At 41.8% G+C, this 24,217-nt stretch overlaps 1 protein-coding gene across 1 annotated transcript; it reads right to left on the reverse strand.

Moving 5' to 3' along the window:
- Positions 1–1,726: 1,726 nt before the first annotated feature.
- Positions 1,727–21,529, reverse strand: stra6l (STRA6-like). The gene is made up of 18 exons (XM_080721857.1): positions 21,275–21,529; positions 20,243–20,315; positions 19,658–19,758; positions 18,860–18,990; positions 17,065–17,185; positions 16,531–16,576; positions 15,797–15,922; positions 14,843–14,916; positions 13,573–13,684; positions 12,486–12,639; positions 11,813–11,888; positions 10,362–10,443; positions 10,179–10,227; positions 7,627–7,744; positions 6,591–6,710; positions 5,294–5,457; positions 4,068–4,211; positions 1,727–3,091 (listed from the first exon to the last, which is right to left on the reverse strand). The coding sequence occupies exons 1-18, from the start codon at positions 21,292–21,294 to the stop codon at positions 2,814–2,816; spliced, it is 1,989 nt and encodes a 662-aa protein (XP_080577983.1). The 5' UTR covers positions 21,295–21,529; the 3' UTR covers positions 1,727–2,813.
- Positions 21,530–24,217: the final 2,688 nt, after the last annotated feature.

Below are 24,217 nucleotides of genomic sequence, written 5' to 3' on the forward strand. Positions count from 1 at the left end.
TAGCCCTGAATACATCATGTATATGAGAGTCATGTATTCAGGGCTAGCATCGCGGAGGACCGAGGGAGTTCAGCACTCAGCGTTGAGTCGGTCGGATGGGCCAGTGGCTCTCAAACTGTGGTCCGGGACACCCAGGGGTCCTTGAAGTCCATTTGCCCTCACATCTAGAGTTCACTACGCAGCCTAACCCTAACCGCCCATACGACCACTAACCTATTATAATGCATGTGGCCATACTTACAGAATTGGCACGCAAACACGTTGAGGGACCCAATAATTAAACTCTAATAAATGTGTCAACTGAATATAAACAAAAATTGGTTTGGATTTGCATCTGTATAATTATATATTATTATATACTAGTAAGACGCCTCAGGGCGACATGCGACCTCGCCCTTTCGCATGGCCAGTGATGTATATCGGACCAGTTACCCATATATGGAGACCCCTGCATGATCACATGAACTATGTGATGTCTGAACATTACCAAATATGGGCATTCCCAGATATGCGCTTAATATTGATGACATCGGGAAAGGGATCTCCATATATGGGCATAAAAGGGACATCAAGCCAGAGCGTGATGTCAGAGCAGCAAACCCATCCTGTTAAGATGTCAGGTTCCCCTGACATCACAGTGACATCAGAGAATGATGTCAGAGCGACAAACCCATAGAACCACAGTGTCAGGCGTGACGTACAGACAGACAGAGATACGCAGACAAGATGTGCCGGTAGATAGTTTGACATCTTTTTTCGTTTGTTTTAAGAATAATGTTGGGCACATGAATATTGTAATTGATTTTGCATGAAGAATAAGGCATTTTAATGTTTATAAGTCCGATCCCGAGCAGACATGAGATTGAGTGTACGTGTTGAATCAGACTCTAAACAAGCAAGTAAATGTGTGGACCCCGAGCAAGCTTAGTGAATGGGGCTGAATATGTTTGAGTAGGCTATAGTGTCAGGGGCTTTTCACCCGTTGGGTTCGTAAAGGTGTCTAGTAACATATGTAACAAAGATTGAAATTCAACATCCCTAGGAGAATCTTTGACAGCAAGGGTAATTCTGGGTCTCATTCACTTACTATACAAAAAACAAAATGCTTGCAATGGATTCAGAATAATTAAAAACACCTAGTTAGACCCCTCACATGCTACTTAAAGCATATTTTTTGGGAGTAATTTTTCCCTTATAGCCTATAGTAAGTGAATGAGACCCAGAATTACCCTAGCTGTCAAAGATTCTCCTAGGGATGTTGAATTTCAAACTTTGTTAGATATGTTACTAGACACCTTTACGAAAACATTGGTGAAGAAATTGTTTGGTAAGGAATTTATTCCCAGGTTTTATTAATATCCCCTGACTAATGGCTCTCTTTGTGGCATACTTCTCAATGCTCAATGCTACAGGCACACCCACTTCTGCTGTAAACCTGGTAGGGGTTTCACGTAATAATTGAATATTCGAATATCAAAACAACAATTCAACACTGTGTAGAGTAGAACAACGTTGAATATTGGCTGATATTATGGTATATTATTAAAGTAGTGGCAATATATCTACAGCAGATATGCAGCTGTGAGCTCTGGTGTTGGGTCCCAATCAGTCCATGGTTGATTGTTGTCAAATCATTTCATACTGTAAGTTGAGGCCACCACTCAATGCAGGTGGGGGCCTAAAACAGCAGCACTCATGCCAGAAAGATAGAAATGTGAGAATGAGAAATGGAGAGAATTGCTTTATTGGATGAAACAAATATATCACTAACACATATTCGGCAATTAGAATACTTTTTGGTATTCAAAGTTGAATACTAAAAATGTGTATTTGTGAATGCACTAAAACCTGGGATGTGAGAATAAAGCCCATTATGGATCTCAACCCATATTTTATAAACACATGCAGCCTATGTACTGTATTTCTTTTTCAATGAAATTATCAACACCACAATGTAGTACAAATGTATTGGCATCAAATAAAGTACTCGTTAAGCAGAATGTCCCATTTCATTTCATATATACTAATCCTTTGAAAATAGCATAGTGTGTGTGTAGGTACATCAGGGGTCACTGGTACACCACACCTCACTATCTTCACAACCATATAGGGCATGGCAGTGGGTGTGGTTTACTGGTGCCAAAAAAATAAAAAATAAAAAAAATCCCATAGAGATTTGCAAAAATATTTATATCAATTGTTTTAAACCTAGAAATATTTGTATTTGTATGCTATATTACATTTAATAAATACCCTTTGTTTAGCGGTTTTCATTTTTTCTTTTCACAGAATCAAAGGTTTTACAGTCATGATTCACCAGCATCCTGGTTGGCTTGATAATAATAATGAAAACAATTGATATCAATATTACTTTGTAAATCTCTATGGGAAAAATTTATGTTTTCACGGCACTAGTAAACCACATGTTCATTGACTCTGACGCCGTTTTGGAATCGTTTAACTCATGCAATACCATGCAAAGGAGGGAAAGAATTCCTCATACATACATGTGTATAACTTTATCCAGTAGACCTAAAAGACATGGCATTTTATGTTTGGTTGTGCTCGGTTGTTGCGCTCTGAAAAATGCAGATCTACAAGCTCACAATGTGCCGCACTCCGACGCGTTGAGAGCCTGTAGATCGGCTATTTTCAGCATTCAACCAGGCGTAAAATCAGCCGACGACATCAAGGTCCCGCCAAAGGTCCAGTCGACTAAAACTGGAGTAAAAGTAAAACATTTCATTTGAATAAAACTAAACGGAATTTCATTCAAAAGACTATAAAAACAAAATCAAAATCAGCTGTCAAAATCAACACGGTTCTTCATCAACACATGGTGTGATAATGATCTCGGGTGGTGGCGGCGGCGCTGGCTGGCCGTTCTGCATCTGTGAGGCCATGACCCACGTCTGAACCGCTGTGTCCTGGTCAATGTGCCGGCTGTCTGACTGTGGTGATGATGGTGATGATGGTGGGACTGTGGTGGAGTTTGTCGGACAGTGCTTTCTGAGGAGGATCAGACGAGGGTTCCTCAGTAAGGTGTAGAGGAGCAGCCAGCGTCTCCTTGCCCTGCTGCGTGCAGAAGACTCTGGAAGGAGAAGAGATGAAGAAAGAAAAGAAGGAAGGAAGAAAGGAAGGCGAGTCGGGTAGAGAGAAACAAGGTTGCTTCAGAGAGACACCAAGGTGATGTACAAGTTCAGATATGGATATTCTGGGACATATCTGACTAGTTATCATATTTATTTGGCCTCGATCGGGCCCTCTCTGATTAATCCAGGACGTCCGTTTTCGTGGGCAGGATTTATGTTAGTTGAAATCAGGTGATATTCTAGGCTAGATCTGACTTGTCATGGTTTGACTTGATCTGGCCCCAGTCGAGACATCACTGATTGGTCCAGGTCCTGACCGTGCTTGCTAGGAATGTGCCACCCGAGTACCACAGTCATTGTTATGAACCTTCAAAGCCTGATCGGTCCCTACAACCCTACCCGTTCACTCTGATCAGCTAACACAGGGATGCTGACAGAAACCTCACTAAAAACCCATCAGGACAACGATCCACTCGTCCTAGACTCTTAGCCCACCTGGCCTCCAAACTGTGGAATAAACTCCCAGTTGCACTTAGAACTCACTCCCTAGCTTCCACCGTGGTCTTAAGACTCACCTATTCAGACTCAACCTTAGCCCATAACACGTAGCACTTGCCCACCCTCCATGACCATACATGTAATTTAGATAGAATTTGTATGTTTTTTGATTTTATAAAGTTTTTACTGAATTGGTGCTTGGTCTACCTATGTTTTTCTTTATCTTAGATTACTATTTCTGTGCATTTGATGTATTAATGTTGGTGTATTGATTTATTACCTTGCTTGTGTGCTTCAGTGTAAAAGGATTGATTTTGACAGCACATTTTGATTTAGTTTTAGTCAGTCTTTTGAATACTGTTTAGTTTTCGTCATATTTTAGTCACCTGAAATTTTTTACTTTTAGTCTGGTTTTAGTTCTAAATATGGTTTTAGTTGACTAAATCTTCAGTTGACAGTTGTACACATGCTACTGACCAGTGGGTCTGTTGCTGAATGTGGAGTAAACAGAGGCTGTGCGTCTCTCCAGGGTGCTGGAGACCAGAAGCTGACAGAAACACACCATCACAGGGTTGTTGTGGTAGTGATCAGCGAAGATCATCCCAATCCATGTGCTGTAGCCTGGAATATAAGGGAGTTGTTAGATAAGCTACAATCAGCGACAATGATAAATACATATCAATCCATATTGTAACCTGGAATATGAGGGAGTTACTGAGCTTGTAGATCTGCTGTTTTCACTAGCTTGGGTCCCAGGCAAAATGTCTAATTTCTGTTTTGGGTCTCGAGCTAAAACGTTTGGGAACCACTGTTTTAGATAAACACACTGATTGGACATAGATAAATATCAATCCATATTGTAACCTGGGATGGACCTACAGTATACAAAGGCCACTGGAGTGTCACTGTACTCTTCTCTGCCACAGAACACATGAAATACTGCCATCTTCTGTTTCACTGAGTGTAGCAAATTGTATTGCAGTAAATGCATTTTGAGCCCTGGTCAGCAAGAACCTACTAATATTATTATATAAAATAAAGATAAATATTACCCTACTCATCTTCAACTCATTAATTGAATGAGTCCATCAACAGAAATTAATTTAAATTGAATGTTGGTAATCAATCATGAAATTATTGTGTGCCATTTCTATTTTGTAAAAAAAATAGCAGATCTACAAGTTCACAACGCGTTGCAATGTGACGCGTTGTGAGCTTGTAGACCGAGCCTTCCATCATCGCTTCCAGTCATACCGGTTCTACATCCGGCCAGCTCGTTGGTGCTTTGCGCTCCTGCGTCTTTCTTGAGTAAAAGGTAAATGGTGCATTTATATAGCGCTTTTATCCAGAACGCTTTACATAGATTGTGCATTACATTCACCCATTCACACACACATTCATACACCGGTGGTGGAGGAAACCATGCAAGGCACCAACCTACTCACCGGGAGCAATTAGGGGTTCAGTGTCTTGCTCAAGGACTCTTCGACATTAACTCAGGGGGAGCCCGGATTCGAACTGGGAACCCTTCGGGAACCCTTCGTGATCTAATAACGGTTTCTCTACCCCTGAGCTATGCCACCCGTAGGTGAATTGATCCCAGTGCATGACGGAGGACGATATCACGATAAATTAAATCTCCACGATAGGATTATCGTGTGTGTTTTTTATCACGATAAACAATATATCGCTATAACACTGACCAGGGTCCATGGTCTCGTAGCCCCTCTGCATGATGGTGCGGTCGATGCGGGAGACCAGCCAGGTTCCTACCACCACGCTGGACAGCAGCCTCAGGATGCAGTTGCTCAGCCCCATCACCACGTTGTAGAAGAAGAAGAAATAGTTGAAGCAGTGGAACGCCTTCCTGAGTGCATGGGGCAAAAAAATAAATAAGTTAACTTACGCTAGAGGAATAGTTCATCCTCAAAATGACTTTTTTCTATCGATTAATCACCCCGACATTTTGCTTTTGTTTTGTTTTTGTCACATTCCTAAGCCAATAATTTGATTATAGATTTAACCCCATTGATTCCCGAATGGAGACACAAATCCATTTGTGTCTCCATCGATTCTTTTAATCCTTTAAAGGACCACTTCACCTCTGGGACAACCAGATCTTATTTTATTGTTGTTATTTTTTTTGTGTTCAATCTGTGTTTTTAGATATTTTAGTATTTCAGCATGCTACAACGCATCATATGATGCTTTGTAGCATGATATTGCATCATCTGATGCATCATATGATGCAAAATGCATCATATGATGCTTTGAGCATGCTGAAATACTAAAATATCTAAAAACACAGATTGAACACAGAAAATAACTCAGGATTGTGTTGATTGTGTCCCAAACAACAATAAAATAAGATCTGGTTGTCCCAGAGTTGAAGTGGTCCTTTAATCCTGAGCCCTATCATGCCATTAACAGCATGTTACAGTAACACATCTAACACTTCTCAATGCGTTCTGTCTTCAGAGCTTGTCACAATGGAATAATGGGGTTTGCGTTACAACTCCCTTTAAAAGGAGTAATTCACCCAAAACTTTACTCGTTTTCTATCATGAAGCTTTGAATTCATTATTATGTCCTAAGCCAATAATGTGATGACCAGAGAGTCTACTACTACTCTGAAAGAGTCTACAGTTCTGAGTGTCTGACTGACCGATGATCCGATCATCAAATTATTGGCTGAGGAATGCGACAAAAAATAAACTCCACAAATTCAAGGCTTCATGGGGGTGTGTAATTGACAGAAGTATTTTTTGGGGCAAACTACTCCTTTAAGCATCACGGTTTCTGCTTAGATGTTTATGCAGCCTAGAAATAAACGTGTCAAACCAGGCACCAATAAACTCCAAATAAATAAATCAACGTATGCTGGATTCTACCTATTGACACGTGTGTGTGTTTGTGTGTGTGTGTGTGTGTGTGTGTGTGTGTGTGTGTGTGTGTGTGTGTGTGTGTGTGTGTGTGTACACTTTTATTACAGTTGCCTACCTGTTGTTGAGAGCGAGAGGTTTGTGTTTGTCAGTGGGAGACATCTTGTCCTGGAGAAAGAAGATCTGGACCAGAACAACCTGAAGAATCACCAGCGCTATCACCACACCTATGGTTAGACTGACACAAGCAGCACACAGCGCAGGTTAACACGTTTATGTATATCACACAGGTCAGGTGGTGTCTGTCTGTCTGTCTATTCAATAGACAGACTTTAGTTTATTGTGTATTAAGGATCTCCATTAGTCTTACAACATAGTGGACTGGGGTCCAGGCAAAAAACATAACAATACAAAGCATGTTTTGCAGTACAATGTTAGTGAACAAAAACACAAACTCAGAGAACAAAATGTACATTAACAGTAAAATAAGAATTGCGTCCGCTAGTCTACTGGTCTAGGCGTATACCACAATGGCTCTGATGCCTGACATCTGTGTGTCACCGGTTCGATTGCCGATCCGGACGACCTTTGCTGCATGTCATTCCCCATTTCCTGTCAATCTACTGTCTTATCAATAAAAGACCAAAAACAAATCTTAAAAAACAAAACAGTAAAATAAGTATAACACAAAACAAAACAAAACAAAATATGTTTGTCTGTCCAAAAGTATCATCAACCTAATCAAATGTCCTTTCTGATTACTGCTTCCTTAAGTTTCTTTTTTTAAACCAAATTGATCAATCAGTCATTTGACGCAACAGATGAATTGATCAATAGAACGATAATATGATAGACCTTTATTGATACCACAAGGAAATGCAGATAGGAAAGGCAGTTAGAAACACAGGGCAGTTACAGTAGATACAGAAAAAAGGAGATTTTAAAAGTGTTACGTGAAAATGGATGTTAGTACAGCAACGAATGCAGACAAAGACCACAGTTATTAGTCAGAGAGACCATGCATACCGTACATGCATCCATCCATGGATACACACAGTACACACAGGTCAGGTGGGAACTAGGGGTATCCATACACCGAACACACACACATACAGTTAGGTACAGTACAATAGGTGATAGGTAGGTAGTCTTACATAATGATCCCGAAGTTAGTGAGCATGGCTGCCACTCTGCCGTGCTGTATGGGTAGGACCAGCGCATAGACAAAGAGCAAGGCAAACAGGAACTGGACAAAATGAACAATCAGGTAGCCTGGAATCACATCAGAATACAACAATGAATAACAATTATCTGCAATGGTGGAAAAAGTACTCACATTTCTTACTTAAGTAAAAGTATTCATACTGCATTACCGCAATGTAGGAAATACTGAGTTAGGGCACGGCCACACCGCAATTTTATTCTAGCCTACCTATGAGGGCACATTCTGTCAATGCATTTAAATGGGAATCGAGTGGTTTGCTACCATTTGCGGATTTCTGCTCCAATCCCATTGAAATGCATGGACAGAATCCACCCTCATAGGTAGAATAAAAGTGCTGTGTGACCGGAGTAAAAGTCTGGAATTCAAAATGTACTTGAATAAAAGTACAGAAGTATTAAAAGTACTTAAAGGAGAAGACCGTTCATAAAGGGTTAACTACTTTTTAGGTGTCTTACCTCATCTAATGACTAGTGGTCGAGGTCTTGCTATTATCTCCCAAAGCATTGTTGTGATTTTCGTCCAAACCGGAAAGCCGAGTTCCTTCTCACAACGGCGGTTCATGGGCAAAACCAAAATCCAAGTATTTAAACATGTTAAAAAAACAAAATAACGCCTCAGGTTTCCTTCTTGCACTCACAGCAGTGAACAGATGTCAACAAACGGCACGTGATCGCAGCACTGTTGTGAAACAGCCGTAAAGCGAATGCTGTCTCCAGCATGGAAATGTATTTTATTCTACCAGCAGGGGCGTAGTTTTGCAATATTTTGTTGCTTCTCACAGCTAAATGTATGGGAAAAGCGATCTATGCAGTTCTATAATGATCCAAACCCCTTCAGTATGACTATCTACTGCACGTTTGTTGCATATTCATGAGCCATTGGCATTGATTGTTGCAACTTGTCACACTCTAGTAGTCTATTCAGCCAAGGCAACAAAGAACATTCCAGCGACAATAACGTGTGAAAAGCCTAGTAGTACAAATTTGAACCTGTTTTATATGTTATACTACTGCAGTAGGCCTAACTAAAGTTTTCAAATAAATGTATTGGAGTAAAAGTAGAATATTTGGATCAGTGTTGTAGTGAGTAGAAGTAAAATTATTGGAAATACTCAAGTAAAGTACTTCTACTTAGAAAAGTAAATAGTTATTTTACACCCCTGGTTACTGTAAATCAGAATAAATGTTATTGATAACAGTCAAGATAAACATCAATGTAGTAGCATAGATAATGGACATTATAGCTTTTCTGGATGAGAAAAAAGTGGATATGTAGGCCCATTCATAGCTGTTCTTTTATTGACCAAATGTGACAACAATGACAAACATCTGATAAATAGAAAAAGCATACTAAATACATACTACATTTCTATCTATCATAAGCTCATTATATCAAATTGAAATAGGCCTATAAGCTAAGACACTATATCAGAAATATATTCACAAGGAATAAAACAAAAGGGTAGAAATACAATTTCTAAAGTCTAAAGGTTCAAATTTGTACTACTAGGCTTTTCACACGTTATTGTCGCTGGAATGTTCTTTGTTGCCTTGGCTGAATAGACTACTAGAGTGTGACAAGTTGCAACAATCAATGCCAATGGCTCATGAATATGCAACAAACGTGCAGTAGATAGTCATACTGAAGGGGTTTGGATCATTATAGAACTGCATAGATCGCTTTTCCCATACATTTAGCTGTGAGAAGCAACAAAATATTGCAAAACTACGCCCCTGCTGGTAGAATAAAATACATTTCCATGCTGGAGACAGCATTCGCTTTACGGCTGTTTCACAACAGTGCTGCGATCACGTGCCGTTTGTTGACATCTGTTCACTGCTGTGAGTCCAAGAAGGAAACCTGAGGCGTTATTTTGTTGTTTTAACATGTTTAAATACTTGGATTTTGGTTTTGCCCATGAACCGCCGTTGTGAGAAGGAACTCGGCTTTCCGGTTTGGACGAAAATCACAACAATGCTTTGGGAGATAATAGCAAGACCTCGACCACTAGTCATTAGATGAGGTAAGACACCTAAAAAGTAGTTAACCCTTTATGAACGGTCTTCTCCTTTAAAGTACCAAAAGTACACGTTATGCAGAATGTCCCGTTTTAGCTCACAATGTGAGCCTCTGAGATGCAGTGGAGTAGAAGTAAAATAATTGAAAATTGGACATATAAATAATAATAATTGAAAATTGGACATATATTAATTCAGTACAGTACTTAAATAAAATGTAAATGTACTTAGTTACTTTACACCTCTACCAAAAACGATAATTCATTGTTTCACTGAATGAATTAACAGCATCATCATATTTGTAGCATATTTGAACATTTGTACACAGTCCCGTTTACTCTCTCACAGTTAAATGAACACTCAGGATTTGTACAGTTTTCTAAGAGCCAGGCTGCTGTTGTGTCACTACTGTATGTCTTGTGTTTTCTCTTGTTTATCCGTCTCACAAAAGACAAGTTCTTACCCCACAGTGTGAAAGCTATCTGCCATCCCGAGTATCTTGCAATCGCAGCCTGCAAAGATCAATAACAAAGACATTTACGTCGTGTTTGTGTCCTTGGGCAAGTGTGTACGTGCGTTGTGTTTGTGTGTGTGTGTGTGTGTGTGTGTGTGTGTGTGTGTGTGTGTGTGTGTGTGTGTTACTCACTACACTGACAGCAGAGCTAGGGTTATGGAACTTCTCAGGGAGAAAGCCTTTCTGTCCAGCCCACAGTCTCTTAAGGTGTTTCCTATGACATACATACAGTATACATAACATGAAAAACACTATTTAATAGCGGATAATGTGGATAATAATGTAATAAGGTATTGCATGGCAATAGAATAGCTCAATTTGAAAAACTGCTTTCAACAACAAGTCTTCATTGGCATCCACTTTGTGTCATATTATTCAAATGCAAAATGTCTGTCTACTGTATCTGGGGCGTCTATAATATAGACTGTACCACTTCTATATTGTTGTACCACTTCAGTCACCCCTATTACTGTAATATATTATATCAAGAGGGATGACCCAGAGATAGATGTGGCTGCCGAAATTAAATGTCAATATTACATCCTTATCTTTTGTCCTTATCTTAAAGTTACAATCTGTACGTTTTATGTCCATTGTCAATCTGAGTTCCCAGTCCATTGTCTGTCTCTACTGATGACAGACGGAGCTAATTCCAACATGACAATTACTACAACAACTACAACAATCCACAGATCACATTCAGATCACGTCCAACACCGATTTGGCTCTAAAAAATGTTCAAATTTGTTCTCCTACTATACCACTAAATTGTGGAACGCCCTACAGAAAGTCTTAAAGGAGTGTAAATCCCTAAATCGGTCTGAAAAGTCACAGCTGCTACTCAAGACTTTTAATAGACTAAGCCCATACTAACCACCCCTTTTCCACTGTAAATATCGATTATTTATTTTCTTCTTTCTTTTATTTTTCTTCTTTTGCTATTGATGTTATCCTCTGCATAGTACTGTGTTCTATTCAATGTTATATGAGATACATAAAGGTTTCCTGTGTAAATAAGCTGATGAGCTTACTAAGATCTCTTTTTAGTTGACCTTGTACCAGCTGTACTGTCATGAAACTGTTCCTTTCCTATGCAAACTACTAATAAAGTCTTCAATCAATCCCATTTGGTGTGCAGTCTCCTTCCCGTAATTCTATTGATAACCAGTAGGGGTCATACTCAACCCTCAACTCAATGGCAAGACAAGCATTGAAATGTAATCGGTTTAATTCCTCTTATCCTCTATATATGACAACTAGTTCAACAACGCATATACATTCGTTACAAGCTTGTAGATTGGCTATTTTCACTACTTCTTAATTATTATAATCTTTTGTTTTCTTAGATTTGTTTATTGTTTTATACAATTATTTTATTTTTATTTTTAACTTGAAAAAAATGTTGTGTCTAAAGTGACTAATTTTTATAAAATTTTAACTTCTGGCTCAGAATCAAAGGTTGAGAAAATGGAACAAGACGTTTTGGAGCCTCAATTTCAATTTGTCATTTTATCTAATTTATAATTTTCTCGTTCTAACCACTACCGAAAGTGACAGAACGAGTCACAGAAGGACTCTCCTACCTGTAGCACGCCAACACATGGAAGATGTACACTCCAGAGGTCAGACTGGCAAAGATGGTGGTAGCAAGCCACGACTCTGAACCACACAGCAAAAACAAACAAGAAAGATTTCACTTCACAAATACTATTATTAATTATTTATTATGTGAAAATCCTTTGACGTCTATCACATCTGACATCATACATACAATCCCTTTTATGCCCACACCTGTACATGGAGATACCTGTCTGAACCAACCACACAGATATGGGCTGTCTTCCTCCAGTCCATATATGGGCATTACCTACTCTGAGTATCTGACATCACTGTGATGTCACCTGTGATGTCACAGCAATGTGTCAGGGGAACCATAGTGTCCTCAGGCATTACCCGTCCAGATGCATAATGTCAAGATGTGACGGTTCTGACAGTAAACTGCGACCTATCAGTCGCAATTAGTAACTTTATGCCACTGCAGTCAGTGATTTTGCGATGGGGTCGCAGTGAATCCATTATGGCTGTGAATCATACGACTTTGAAGACAAATCATAAAGACTTATTTCACTTCAGCCAATACACACACACACACGCACACGCACACACACACACACACACACACACACACACACACACACACACACACACACACACACACACACACACACACACACACACACACTAACACCAACTCACTCCTGGCCACATAGGTGAACTCTTCCAGCTGTGGAATCATGGCCTCCAGAGCCTGGCTCTGGTTACAGGAAGCAGCCAGATGTTGAAGAGTGTTCTTCCACATGTCCAGCCTGTCAAAGGCCAGGTCACTGAGACTGTAGTCTGCTAAGGTCATCTGAGACAGAGAGACAGACAGACAGGTCACTGAGACTGTAGTCAGCTAAGGTCATCTGAGACAGAGAGAGAGACAGACAGACAGACAGACAGACAGACAGACAGACAGACAGACACACAGACAGACACACAGGTCACTGAGACTGTAGTCTGCTAAGGTCATCTGAGACAGAGAGAAAGACACACAGGTCACTGAGACTGTAGTCTGCTAAGGTCATCTGAGACAGAGAGAAAGACACACAGGTCACTGAGACTGTAGTCAGCTAAGGTCATCTGAGACAGAGAGAGAGACAGACAGACAGACAGACAGACAGACAGACAGACAGACAGACACACAGGTCACTGAGACTGTAGTCTGCTAAGGTCATCTGAGACAGAGAGAAAGACACACAGGTCACTGAGACTGTAGTCTGCTAAGGTCATCTGAGACAGAGAGAAAGACACACAGGTCACTGAGACTGTAGTCTGCTAAGGTCATCTGAGACAGAGAGAGAGACAGACAGGTCACTGAGACTGTAGTCAGCTAAGGTCATCAGAGACAGGCAGGCAGAGTGGGATAGAGAGACATCTTTAAACCAATAGGAGAATTTATGTTTTAATGTAATTTAATGAAGTTATAATCTGAACAGCCATGTGCGCTTCTGTGTGCGTGTGTGTACGTACGTGTGTGTTTCATAAGGTCACAAAAGTAAGCAACCTCATGCAAGTGAGTGTTTTCAGAATTAAAGTCAGTCAAAGTCACTAATAAGAGGGCAGATTAGAACGTTTTCCAGGCACTACTCATAGCTGTCTGCAGGAACTAGGGGAATCATTTACCCTAACACCCTATTTCTTACGCTTGTTACGCCTCTGGCAGCAACTAAATAGTACACACATCTTTGGCTGCTTCACACACACGCACGCACGCACGCACGCACACACACAGTCTCCTTACCGTATACAGCCCTATGAGGGATATTATTGCAGTACCGATGATTCTGTTGGGGAACTTGAAGTATGGATCCCACTCATACACCCTCCTCTGAAACCAGCTGACTGGCTGACCACTGCAGACACACAGGGTTCATATACCTGATTACTTGCGCCAGCAGAGTGCGCTAGTACTGCGTTTCGGCTGCGTATGTATATAGGTAGGTAGGTAGCTATGTGTGTTTAAGCCCGTAGCCCAATTAGGGACTAGCATTTCATTAACAGCAAATGAGGGGCCAGCATCCCTGGTGATGTCAGTGATGATCACTGGCATCGCCAGTGGTGAGCGCACCTCATGGCACGCTCTGCTTGTGCACAAGGAGCAAGTTGGCACCGTGACAGAGTGCAGTTTTAGTTGAAGAGTTGTGTAAAGTCAATACAGTCAAACTACAGTTAAACACCATGTCTAAAAAGAACATCCCAAATAAGACCTTTTACGGTCTTTTTTGGAAGTCCTAGGTATGGTGTTGTGTGTGAGTGAGTCAGTAATGAGAGTGTAATATATTGTATCGTATTGTACTGTGTACACTTCTGCTTTGGCAATGTAAACGTATGTTTTCTCATGCCAATAAAGCCCTTTGAATTTTATTGAATTGAGTGAGTAAATTGTATTGAGAAAGCTTTATACCCTGTATATAATGACACAATGTGACATATTTCCATTTACACAATGCTGTACCCCCCCCCCCCCCCCCACTCCCCTTTTTCAACTGTATTTTATCATATTGACACTTGCTTTGCAATGTAAACATATGTTTTCTCATGCCAATAAAGCTCATTGGAATTGAACTGAATTGAAATTGAGTGAATGAGTGAGTGAGTGAGTGAGTGAGTGAGTGAGTGAGTGAGTGAGTGAGTGAGTGAGTGAGTGAGTGAGTGAGTAAGTAGAGTAGTCCCCACTCCTTCAGGTGTTTTGTGTCACATTATATGTATGTATACACATAGGTAAAATTAGTCCTCTGCATTTACCCATCCTATAACAACTAGGAGCAGTGATGTCATTTACCCATCCTATAACAACTAGGAGCAGTGAGCAGCCAATGGGTTTGATGGCGCTCGAGGAGCAATTAGGGGTTAAGAGTCTTGCTCAGGGAGACACATCGACATTGCTGGCCTGGCCTGGAATCCTACCTGGAACAACCAGGGGCTCTGGCTACCCAAGCAGGCTCACTAACCACTCAGCTATGGCCTCCCTCCCGTGCATGTGTGCGTGAGTGCGTGTGCTGCTGGTCTACCTGTCAGCAGGTGTTCTCCGCAGCAGTCTTTTGGTATGCTGTAGCTGGTGAGCCTGCATCAGTTCCTCTGACTCCTACAGCATAGATAGACAACATCTCATCAATTCCTCTGACTCTTGCAGCATATAGACAACATCTCATGCGTCCTCAAAGAAAAGAGCCATGCAATCAATATTTATGAATAATATAGACGTCATTGACCAGAGTCCCCCAGGGGTCTACACTTGGTCCCCCTTGGCTTTTCACTAGCAAAACATTGCGGCATCTTTCAAGCTCATGTCTCGTGGTCTCGTGTTTCGATACAATTATGCACAACTATGATGAAGTTGATCAAATCTAGCGTCTTTCTTCATAATATACGTCTGTCAACACATCTATCAACAAGTAAAAATTATGCCTAAATAACATAACTTATAAGAATTAACATAATTTGCATCTTTCAAAAATAATTTACTGTATCATTCTAAATTGTCATCTTTTTTATAATGTGCATTTTCTGTCTCTCACTGTGTAAAAGACCTCAACTAGTTCAATCTTCAGTCAAGGTCCATTGTTTTAATGATTGTTGCATGATGTGCATACACAGACTGTTGCCAGGTCATTCGACCAGGCACCCTATAGTGTGTATATTCAGTAGTTTCAATGTACAGATTATACATTTGGTTTTACTGTTAGTATTCTACTAGACTGAAGATGTTTATGAACCTAGATTAACATTTCTATGCATTTGATGTATTACCTTGCGTTGTCCTCCTTGCCTACTTTAAATCGCTCTGGATTAAGAGAGTGTGCTAAATGCCTACATTGTACAAATGCACACACCTTCTGACTTCCTGTTCCAGTTGCAGGTGTATACCATACAGACAGCTTTGATATGCACTAGGGCACACACACGCAAGCACGCACGCACACACACACACACACACGCACGCACGCACATGCACACACACACACCTCCTGCTGCAGTTTCAGGTGCACGCGGACAGCTTTGAACAGCATGTAGACATATCGTCCCAGGAGGAAGATGAGAGACAGGATGGACGGCCACTGGGAAATGATCTTCTGGTATTTACCCAGCTCCTACACACACACACACACACACACACACACACACACACACACACACACACACACAGAGGAAGAACTGGTATTTACCTAGCCTCGCGTAGCCAGACAGATATGAGTGTGGTACTTCTATATGGAAGTTTTATTGAGTTTTATTGCTTATTGAGCCAGGTTTTCATCTGTGGACTGATTTGAGATGACAGATTCTGAACAGAACTAGTAACTTTTATTATTGGCCAGTTGTTTTGAATGTGGAGTTTGTGGCTGACCACCATCTATGAACAAAAGTAAAAAAGATTTTGCCTATCATAAAAACAACTATTCATTAATGTGCAATAAGTGTTAAATATCTTTATTAGTAATAGTCTTGATTGTTTAAACATGATGTCATGGGGCGCTATATGCTCGATAACAGGCTTGATAAGCCCAAAGCTTACTGACACTGGGTACTTTTGTTATATAGTATGTAACAGGCTTGTGTTTCGAGCTCCATCCCTTGTCACGTTGTGGCGCGTTGTGGTGAGCTTGTATATCTGCTATTTTTAGTGAAAAGACCCTATAGGGTGCCCCAGCACCCACATTTAGAAACCCTGCAGTAGGCTACAAAACCAGTACTCACCTACCTTACCACCAGGGCAGGAAAACATGTCCCACAGAGTCACTATGGTCCTGCAATCAGACACGACCACACACACACACACACACACACACAGGTTACAATGCATACAGTCTGCAATACACAATATATATATTCTGCACACACAATGCATACAGTCTGCAATACACAATATATATAGTCTGCACACACAATGCATACAGTCCAAAAGATGTATCGCAACGCGTCACGCTGCGATCCGCTGTAAGCTTGATGCTTGATACCTCATTGAACTAAGCATAATCAAGTCAATAATTGAGATGTGACATAACAGCATGGATTTATTTCAACATAAGATGCTTTATTCAAGTTCAGTAGAGTTTGGACAAGACAGTTCTCTTGCAGGCCGCCTTCAGGTATGGCATGGAAACGGGGCGTTTGCATTTCTTTCACCATAGTAAAAACTGAATTCATGGTCTGGAGAGGGCACTTTTTACAGACGGATAAAAGGGCAGGGGCTCAAGCCCCCTTTTGATGTCTATGTGTGCACGTGCCTGCTCACCAGGGCAGAGTGTAGAGTATTCCCAGCACTGCTCCAACCGCTCTGAAGGGAGTGGACAGACAGGCGAAGAAAGGGAAGTAAGCCAAGCCAATCTCCAACGCTCCAACCAGGTACACTATGGCTATGGCACATGAAAAAAGTAACACCATTAGTATTAGTATTATTATTTTTCTCTTAAAATCTTTAGCTCACAACTTTGTTATCCATTTTTTCACCCAGTGCCAATTGTCTAAGCTGTAATCCTGGGCTCTACTCTCCCTATGCCAACCTGGGGAGACCCCGAACTGAGCTCACGCTTCCTTCAGTGTAGGACGTAGGGCGCAGGAAGGAACACGTTATTCCAACCTGTTCCTTTCCCCTCCACCAAGCAGTATAGACCAGGATTACTGCATGTTCTTTGTGAACATTATCAACCCATTTAGGCTAATTCAAAACATGCCTTCTAAAAACAACTTTGTTGTAGAAAGGTGCTGTATAAAGTCATTATCATTATCATTCTAAATTCTGACCTACTGTAAGTTCTCTGATAACAACAATCTATTAAAATAATTATAAAAGATTACGGTATGTTAAAAAAAGATACAAAAGTATTGGTATCAAGTAGAAAGTAATTGTGCACAACAAGTTTTCATATGTATAAAATGTATAAAAACACTTGAAAATAGCAGATCTACAAGCTCACAATGCTTCGCATCGCAAAACAGTACCTCTCGCCCATAGAGGGACATTGAAGGGGATGTAACAGTACCTCTCGCCCATGGGGGGACATTGAACTAAGGGGATGTAACAGTACCTCTGGCCCATGGGGGGACATTGAACTAAGGGGATGTAACAGTACCTCTGGCCCATGGGGGGACATTTAAGGGGATGTAACAGTACCTCTCGCCCATGGGGGGACATTGAACTAAGGGGATGTAACAGTACCTCTGGCCCATGGGGGGACATTTAAGGGGATGTAACAGTACCTGCCCATGGGGGGACATTGAACTAAAGGGGATGTAACAGTACCTCTGGCCCATGGGGGGACATTGAACTAAGGGGATGTAACAGTACCTCTGGCCCATGGGGGACATTGAACTAAGGGGATGTAACAGTACCTCTCGCCCATGGGGGGACATTGAACTAAGGGGATGTAACAGTACCTCTCGCCCATGGGGGGACATTGAAGGGGATGTAACAGTACCTCTGGCCCATGGGGGAACATTGAACTAAGGGGATGTAACAGTACCTCTGGCCCATGGGGGGGACATTGAACTAAGGGGATGTAACAGTACCTCTGGCCCATGGGGGGACATTGAACTAAGGGGATGTAACAGTACCTCTCGCCCATGGGGGGACATTGAAGGGGATGTAACAGTACCTCTGGCCCATGGGGGGACATTGAACTAAGGGGATGTAACAGTACCTCTCGCCCATGGGGGGACATTGAAGGGGATGTAACGGTACCTCTGGCCCATGGGGGGGACATTGAAGGGGATGTAACGGTACCTCTGGCCCATGGGGGGACATTGAAGGGGATGTAACAGTACCTCTGGCCCATGGGGGGACATTGAACTAAGGGGATGTAACAGTACCTCTGGCCCAGGGGGGGACATTGAACTAAGGGGATGTAACGGTACCTCTGGCCCATGGGGGGACATTGAAGGGGATGTAACAGTACCTCTGGCCCATGGGGGGACATTGAACTAAGGGGATGTAACAGTACCTCTGGCCCATGGGGGGACATTGAACTAAGGGGATGTAACAGTACCTCTGGCCCATGGGGGGACATTGAACTAAGGGGATGTAACAGTACCTCTGGCCCATGGGGGGACATTGAAGGGGATGTAACGCTCTGAGAACAGCAGCAGGACACTGGAGGACACGGCACCGAACGCAAAGCCATAAGACCAGCGGTTACTGAGGCTGCCGATGGTGTCTAGAGGCCTGAAATACAACAACACACACATCATGTCTGTAACAAAACACAACCACACACACTAACAAAACACTTTAACACAACCACACACACTTCAACAACATGCAGTTCAATATTTAACTAAGCTAAAACCGAGACTAAATATGTTGGCAATTTAATCAACAAATAAAAACTAGACTAAAATGTTAGGGAGGGACCTGTGGAGAAGAGATCCAGCAGAACTAAAATACAAGTCATTTCATGTTTGGTTGTGCTCCTCGGGTGTTGCGCTCTGAAAATAGCAGATCTACAAGCTCACAACCGCCACCGCACCACGTATTTTCAGCATGCGACCAAGTGTAAAATCAGCCATCATGGCGCAATCAAGGCAATGCCAAAATATGTTTTTATAGACAAAATCAACCGTAGATTTAGTCGACTAAAACGTTATGATATTTAGTCGACTAGACTGAAACTAGTCGACTAATGTGTGTGGTGGTCCGTGCACCCTAGGCTGCAATGCCTGCATGACAACGTGTTTCGCGGGTTCGAGTCCCGTTCCAGATGACAGCCTTTGCTGTGCGTCACTGCCCATCTCTCTCCCATTTCTGTCAGTCTAACTGTCCTATCAATAAAAGTCAGAAAGGCCCAAAGATACATTTTTAAACATTTTAAAAATCTACAACTGATCCTCACACGACGACTCCAAAGCGCCCTTCCAGGAAAGGCAGCCGGTGGTCAAGGGGCAGCCGGCGTGCACGCGTCTGGAGGAAGGACAACGCCAGGACAATGACCAGCTGGAAGGAAGACCACAGCAAAACAACACGTCATCATAACAATAATGATCTGCGAAAAGGCTTCAGCAATCATCATGTAATAACACTTTCATTCAAGTTAAACCAAAAACTAAGCCACTTCAGAGATAGACTTTGTATTGGCATCAAAATGCCATTGAAAATAGCAAATCAACAAGCGTGTGTTGTGCTTATAGATCGGCTGTTTTCATATATATACAGCCAAAGTTTAAATAGGGCTGAAGTGGTTAGTGTATGTTTTGTTGATGATGCAAACTTGGACACATCATCAATGGTGTAACCTGGGATCTCTGGGTGTTTCGGGTCTCGCAACGACAGACACCCTCCTCCAGGTTACACGACCGAGGCTGATCACTATCGACAAGCCTGCGACGCCGATTGGCTATTTTCAGCGAAAACTTATCCCAGAATAACAGAAAATGAGGGACTCCGGGTTTAAGTGTTTAAAGGTTTGAACTTGACTTACTGCTGGGATGATTGACAGGTGCAGGAAGAGGTCCATGGAGATTCCATTGTTACAGGTGACCTCCATAGAGCTCCTGTTGGAGCACAAAGCATGATTAATGATATCTCAAATATAATAATATCTCAAATTGATATATCGCTTTTCTAAGTACCCAAAGACGCTTGTAAATGTATATCTGAACAAAACTAAAGCTGAAGTGAACAGAACTACAATGTATTGTGTGATTTTGTGATGTGTTGTGTTGATGGTTGGAATATCTTTATTTATCTGCAGCTGACCTGAACAGAACTAAAGCTGAACTAGATAGAGCTGAGGCTGAACTACAACCCAAAGTAAAAAAGAAAGCAAGAATGTTTTTATTTGCAAGGACCCCCTTAACTCTGATACTGTACAAATGGAATCAAATGGACCCATAAGGCCCATGGTCATTCAGGGCTATCTCTTTATGTGTTGGTAATATTGTCTACACATTTTGCATTTTCCGTGGCAACAAGTTAATTTTGACAACAATGTCCACCACAAGCCAGCATGGTGATGACCCCTGCACAAGTCACTTGTCATGCGTTTTGCACTGACCAATGGACACTGTGACTGGCACTGCACTGATAAGTAGCATTATAAGTCTTATTATTTGTTTTACAACGAGATAACAGTGCGACACCGACTGTTATGGAGACTTTATTTGATGTTTACCTCCGTTTACCATTACTCTCTATCGCTGATGCTTCTTATCTTTTTGCCTTGTTTACCTTGTTTCTTGCTGTACACAACAATACTTTTTTTCCCTCCGTTCTATTTCATACTTTTACCTGTAACTATGTAACCCTAACTGCTGTGCCGCCTCTGGTATCTAACGTCTCCCAACCTCAGCTTTCAGTTCCCAAAAGGCCCCTTCATAGCTCACAATAATAATCGTACGATACTTCACAATCATTTACGTACGAGATCATAAACCGCTGATAGCAAAATACTCAACAGTTTGCTATCTCACAGCTTTTGGATAAGATTTTTGACGCAGTCTCTACCACTCACCCTTTTTGATGTGTCCTCATCAAGGAGATATATAGCGTGGGGTTTCAGCCTGTTGTGCTACAGCACTGTGTGTGTGTGTGTGTGTGTGTGTGTGTGTGTGTGTGTGTGTGTGTGCGTCTGTGTGTGTGTGAAGAAAACGGTTCCCTTTTTCCTGTTTCTGAACATGTGACTCATATAGCTGACCCTTGACCCCAGGTTTAATCAGTTTACTACTTCCTTTATTAGCTTTCTCTTCTCTCCCTCTCCTAACTTACTTTAATGTCTCTCTCTCGCTCACACACACACACACACACACACACACACACACACACACACACACACACACACACACACACACACACACACACACACACACACACACACACACACACACACACACACACACACACACACACACACACACACACAATCGACTACTAGTTACTCAGTATAGGGAGTGTACACAGTGAGCTCTCTGACAGAGATAACCAAACGACCATTCACCTCCCGCCTCCATTCCACAACACATCCTTCATTCCAGAGCAAAAAGAGACAAAAGAGACCAGCAGTGCATCTGATTGGCTGGAGGAAAAATCCCCAAACATGGGTGACACAATTGAAAAGCATTAAAAGCATTTAGTCTATTAGCCAGACTAGTATAAGGCCTTTTAATTCTTTGACTATTTTAGTCACCCTGGCCTGAAGAAGGCATCGACGGGTATAGGTGTATCTTTTTTTTAATCGTTGCCATGCATAGGCTTTTTTCCCCCACAAGAGTGCCTTGGTCTCTTCCCTTTTTTGCAAATCACATTATAATCAGAATCCGTTTCATTCCTCACATTACAGTTTTACAGACCTGTGTAAAGCACAGGGGTGTCAATTGGGTATGGCAGGGGTATGCAGCTGCTATACCCTGGGTCTGCAGGGGGGAAAATAAAAGCTACTTTTAAATATAAATCCACGAATGTCTTTGTCTATCTGTGCTGGTTATTATGTAGTTAAATTACAGTAAAATAACTACAAATGTAGAGTTTTACAAAATGGTCACTTTCACAAGGTATTATAATTATATTCTCCACACTTGTATTCTCCCCATCTTGACAGAATGGTATATTCCCAGGTTCCACAGGTAGGCTGCACAGGTGCAATGCATTATTGTTAATTGTGGCACATTTACTAACATGCCAAGTTTAGGTGCACCTGAACAACTGTTCCAGGCTGCCATATCCAGCCCAAGAAACCGTAAAAACAGGAGAAGAAATAAAATGTACTTCTTAAAATAAATGTATCATGCCTGTTGCTAAGGTATTGCACAAGCGCGTGCAAGACACCAGTCATGTTGCCATACCTTAGCTTTTTCTGAACTGACGCCACTGGTAAAGCAGTGGCTGAGATGCTTGTTTTCATGTGCGTGCTCCATCATTTTGTAGTGCTCCATGAGAAGAGAGAGGACAGAGGTAGAGGAGACCAAAGGGAAAGAGGTTCGATAACAGATTAAAATGAACAAACAGGGACATAATATAGCAGGTATATACAGTACATTATATCTAGGATGTTAGAATCATATGCTTACGCGCGTTTGTGTGCGTGTGCGGGCGCGGGCGCGTGTGTGCATGTACATGTTCTTTAGAACCATAAGCATCATATGCAGGTCACAGGTGTGTCCATCCTATTTTGCACCAGCTCTGTGGCCTTGTGCTATGAGTCTGCCCTGAGACTGCTGGGAGGTCGGGGTTTGATCATAGCAAAGACCCAGTGCCTCCCTGCTTGGCACTCAGCATCAAGGGTTGCTCGGGGGTAAGTCCCTGTGACATATAGAGTACAATCGTCATGTCCAGGGGTGGACTTGAACATCAAGCTGCCTCACGCTATGGAAACAGGAGATAGGCTCCTGCCCTATGGGCAAGGCTTACCTACTTACATCCTATTTAGAAACACGGTGCCGAGGTGGTGGCGGAGGCGTGTAGTGGGGATAGCGTTCAACGTAGGCTCGTAGAGAGCCTCGTTCTTGCAGTTGACAATGGAGGCGTAATTTCAGAAAGAAATAGTGGGCGGCAAAAAGTAAGCTACCACTGAGTGCAAGCCCCATTTCTAAAATAGCAAAAATAGTGGATCTACAAGAGCTCTCAACGTGTCGCCAAGCGAAAAGAGAACATGTCTGCCTATAATGACATTCCCAACATAGGGATGCTATACAATAAAATGCTGGTCTAAATTATAACACATGGACGGGATGAAATGAGATTAATCTAAAAAACAATTCAGAGTTGGGGACGATACGATAAATAATTTAATCTGAGGTTAAATGTGAACGCTGATGGAAAGTAACTACTGTAGGTACATTTACTCACCCAGCAGATGGCTATTCAGATGGTTATGGAGAGCCCTCAGGAGGAGCGGTTAGGGGTTAAGTGCCTTGCTAAAGGGACCAGGAGGCCAACCAGTGAACTGATGATTAGACAGCCGCCCCACACACAGACGCACATGCCATGCGTGTGTGTGTGTGTGTACGCGAGTGCGCGACAGCGTTTGTGCTGTATGTGGATGCTGTATGCATGACGTGAGCCTGTGTACCTCTCAGCTGTTGCGTTCCCACAGACATTGCAGTCTGTACCTTTCTGTGGAGGCATAGAGACAGACGCTGTTGAACACGATGACCGCCAAAGTGCTTTTGTTGGGTCTCCTGCTCATCCTCACTGCTGCAGGTAACAGATAAAACTTTAGCTTAGGTTATTTTCTCAACATGATTTAAATAAGTGTTAAATACCTCTAGGTTCTGATAGCAGTGGTTTGTTCAGTAACAGGGTTCTCTCCAGCTTTGTACTAGTAAACAGAAAATACATTTCAGGTCTAGGCCTGTCACAATTATTATAGTGTATAATCGTCTATTATTTTGTCATAATCAATTATGACAATCTCACAATATATTTTTGGTATATTTAGGTCATATCTGCTATGTGCAAC

The sequence above is a fragment of the Nannobrachium achirus genome, assembly GCF_963921795.1.
Source record: "Nannobrachium achirus genome assembly, chromosome: 3".
Classification (NCBI taxonomy): Eukaryota; Metazoa; Chordata; class Actinopteri; order Myctophiformes; family Myctophidae; genus Nannobrachium; species Nannobrachium achirus.

Bases quoted from the DNA above. Each gene is read 5' to 3' on its own strand.
- stra6l (XM_080721857.1), bottom strand. From the start codon at position 21,294: ATGAGGACACATCAAAAAGG. The intron at 10,444-11,812 runs GTAGGAGAGTCC...TGTATGTCATAG, and splicing joins CATGTGTTGGCGTGCTACAG to GAAACACCTTAAGAGACTGT. The intron at 7,745-10,178 runs GTAAGAACTTGT...ATGTGATTCCAG, and splicing joins GATAGCTTTCACACTGTGGG to GCTACCTGATTGTTCATTTT.